The 4,018-nt window shown below is 33.8% G+C and overlaps 1 protein-coding gene across 1 annotated transcript; it reads left to right on the top strand.

Annotated features, from left to right (window-relative positions):
• Nucleotides 1–1,164: 1,164 nt before the first annotated feature.
• On the top strand, nt 1,165–2,263 carry LOC124367149. The gene has a single exon (XM_046823798.1). The coding sequence runs from the start codon at nt 1,195–1,197 to the stop codon at nt 2,167–2,169; it is 975 nt and encodes a 324-aa protein (XP_046679754.1). The 5' UTR covers nt 1,165–1,194; the 3' UTR covers nt 2,170–2,263.
• Nucleotides 2,264–4,018: the final 1,755 nt, after the last annotated feature.

Genomic DNA, 4,018 nt, shown 5'->3' with positions numbered 1-4,018 from the left:
CAAAACCATGCACACCAGATACAATAGATACTACGTAAAGGAATAGGTTGGGCCTAAAGGGACCCAAAGGGGTCTATAATTAACAAAAATAAAGGAAAATATATAAAAATTAGAACTCTGTTTGCAATGGTTATACAAGATCTAAGTGCTTTCATAAAATATGTTTAAATGTTTTAGATTCTGAGAAAGAAAACGTATGGACTAGCAAACTTGATGCAAATCGAAGGAGCTACTAGAAGTAACAAATCTAATGTCTTGTGGTTTACAGACACCCTGTTATTACCACATATAGCTTGCTAAGAACCACATGGCAAAAGTTTATCTTTTTGTTCTTAAGATCAGAGTTATAATAGATGAAAAGTAGAGTTTTAAGGTTAGAACTGACATAAATCCTGTTAAAATTATAGAATAAATATTTTACGGACCTACCATCCTATATTAAAAAATAAGATGGAACTTATTTGTCTGCTAACATTTTTTGTGATATTTGACAATACAATTTTGGAAGACCGTCGATTTTATGAATAAAACTATAAACTATGAAAATTTAACGATTTTTAAATTAAAAAAAAAAAAAAAAAAAAATACTTATAAGTGTAGGAGAGATCGTCTTTTTCTGTAAAACATAATTACACGATACGACCAAACAAGGAATAAATTTGTTTATAAGAAAATGGGTTTTTACGCCTAAGAATTTCCAAATTAAGTTCTATTTTGGTAGCTGCTTGTCAGTATTAAAAATCTCTACATTCCTTTAAGGATTATCATTAATCATTTAATTATATATCACACACGCTATATTCGTGGTATTGTGCCTTAAACTGTAGTCCTATCAAGTTTATTACTTTACCCTTTCGTAGAAATAGGATATATGTTATAATAAGCACACATGTACTTAATAATTTCATGTTAAGCCGTAATGGACTTTGTACTGTTTCAGGAAAATGGAGCCCGAAGTCCCATCTTGGCTGAATGAATCATATTTGGCAACTGTTCTCCAAGGCGGGGTAGACCAGGAACCAAGGGTAACGGTGACCAGCTTTACTGCAAAGTCAGCTCTACCTCTAGACCAGAATTATGGAACTTACGTTTTCAGAGTAAAGGTACAATACACACTCGGGGAGTCAGTTGACAAACACGTTATCTCACTAATAATTAAAAACACCCGTTTCTCACGGGTTTCTCAGTGAATACATGGAGAAAATTGATCTGTTCAACAGAGAACAAAGGTTTTATGCCGATGTACTATCTCAGTTGAACAAAAGAGTAAAGTTTGAATTTGGCCCTAAGGATTTCTACTGCCCTGACAGAAACAGGTTGGTGCTGAAAGATTTGAACGAAGATGGCTACGTAATGGCCGATAGATCCAAACAATTGGATTTTTCTCATTGCAAATTAGTTATGACGTCCATAGGGAAATATCACGCATCTTCCGTATCCTTACAACACGAAAACTCACAGCTTGTTGAAGAAGCCGGCTCAGAGAGGTTGTACTACGATGAAGGTCCTTTTAAAAAGGAGGTGAAAGGATGGGTTGAAACTTCTTTGAAGTTAGTAAGTGATGTTCTGAGAGAAATGAAAGGATATGAAAGCTATGGAGATTTGATGCTCAGCAAAGTTGACGGGATCTGGGAGTACCTTGTGACGGTATTTAAACCTAGAAAACAGGCAGTGAATGTTCTCAACCACGGGGATTTGTGGGTGAACAACATGCTGTTCAAATATAACAGTTCTGGAACTCCAGTTGCTGTGAAGTTAGTCGACTTCCAGTACCCAAGATATTCATCTCCAGCAGTTGACCTCATCTACTTCATCTGGACTAGTGCGGACGAGGGTGTTCGAGAAACCAAGCAGGAGGAACTGCTCGACATCTACCTGCAGACTTTGAATTCCACCTTGGAGGAGCTTGGGTGTCAGGAGCGGCTAACTGCAGAAGAGTTGCGGCAGGATCTGAGAGCACTGGCGGACTGGGTCCTCGTCCTGATTTGTCAGCTGCTACCCACAGTGCTTTGCGAGCCTAAAGACGTCATCAAGACGGAAGATTTCAAACAGGAAGATTTTGATCCTGAAAAACCCGATGAAAGAATAGAGAAACGGTATCAAGGGAAGCGATTCAAAACTGCTTTACCAACAGTGTTGAAACAGTACCAGTCTTGGGTGTCGTCTTAATGAAAAGGGAGGAATTGAAATTTCTAGCAATTCCACATATGTTTTTAATCACATATAAGCTTTGTTTGTAATTAAAATAAATGCCAAAAAACGATTTCATCATATTAGAGTTTATCTAGTATTTGCATATTAAATGTTTAAGTTATTTTTCTTAAAGTGATTTTTTGAAGCGATATATTATATTTATTGATTATTTATTTTATTTATTCAAAGTTTTCTTGAAATATATATATATATATCTTATAAATATATGTACTCGTATATATACTATATACATATATGTGTGTGTGTGTTTAAGTATATATCTTCTCAATAAAAAACAATATTTCAGACTTAAATGACACCCTGTATATATATTGTTTTTTTGATTATTGAGTACATATATATATATATATATATATATATATATATTAAAACAAATATATATAAATTTTTGTCGAAATATATATATATATATATATATTTCAACAAAAATTTCTGATTACGTTCATAATCAATTTAGATTAAATTTAAATAAATTAAATGGTGGTTAATAAATTAAAACTCTCTACGCTGGATTAGACGAAACAGAATATTTATGAATATAGTTGTGTGTTGAATATGTAATTTATAATAACGTGTAATGCATATACTATAGCAATATGAAAAACGTGTCTGTATAGCGATTTACACCATTCTTCCTTTATGGTGCACGAAAATAGACGGATTAGGGTATACTAGGTAGGCTAGACAGGATATATGATGCATTTACAAATGGAATTGAAATAAGCATTACGTTTACTGAAGAACGTTTTTAGAAGATTCTAAACCGTATGTGTAATCTTGGAAAAAACTGTAATTATGCCAGACCTTGTATTGAGTAAGAGGCTTTACTGAAACTGCATGCTCATGCAAATCTATAGCTCAATCCATTCTCGATACAAACGGATAGATGATCAGACAAGAACTAAATTTGCATCCAAACAGATAAAATAGAAATTTGCAGACTACTGAAAGATTGGCTTTATTCAATTACAGTGAGCCAAATTCCATTGGGGACATGCAAAATCATCAAGATCAAATGAAATGATTGCATGTATAAAATGTTTTATACAAAATTTAAAGTTTAAAAATGAATTCACTATAGATATATTGCGGGAACACATGCAGAAGATGAATTTTAGTAAACCTCTCAGTAATAGCAAAATATACGACATAAGGTCTAAATATCAGTTCATTCCAGGAATTTTTCACCGAACTAGCTCTCAAACAAATCCACTGTAAGGATATGTACCAGCATGGATCATGCCTGTATATACGTGAGATTTTATGCTTAATTACAAACGTATGTCAGGACATTCTCTAAATAAATATCCTGCAGATTGTTAGGCTGCTCTAGCACTCAGCCAAATACAGTAGTCATATTTCATTCACATCGTCGAACTAAATAGAAATGAAGGTTTGAGTTAAATTTCAATTTTATTGATAGTTTTCGATGTATACTGTGGATAGACAGAGAGGAAAAACGTTTTTTCCAGACTCACGGATTGATAGGCTTCATATTTTGCAAATAAAATCCTCCAAATAAGACAGACCTCTTCAACGTATCGGTTTGCAAGCTTAAATATATATTACCATAGCAATTGATAAGACCAAGCATCAGTGCACTCTACTGGACACTGAATCACCTGGCTCCCTAAATGCTCTTTACTATAGTTTGTAACTTTAAAACGCTCTACACTTGGAAATCCAGTACATTGCCTACTTTAATATTAGCCAAGTTTCACTATAAAAAGGTAAGAGTATGCACACAAAAGGTAAGACTGTAGCTCATGTATTCTCCAGATGTCTTACGGTCGGAGACAGAGAA

Source organism: Homalodisca vitripennis, chromosome 8 (genome assembly GCF_021130785.1).
Source record: "Homalodisca vitripennis isolate AUS2020 chromosome 8, UT_GWSS_2.1, whole genome shotgun sequence".
Lineage (NCBI taxonomy): Eukaryota > Metazoa > Arthropoda > Insecta > Hemiptera > Cicadellidae > Homalodisca > Homalodisca vitripennis.
The sequence above is the reverse complement of the archived record's forward strand: the minus strand, read 5'-3'. Positions and strand labels throughout refer to the sequence as shown.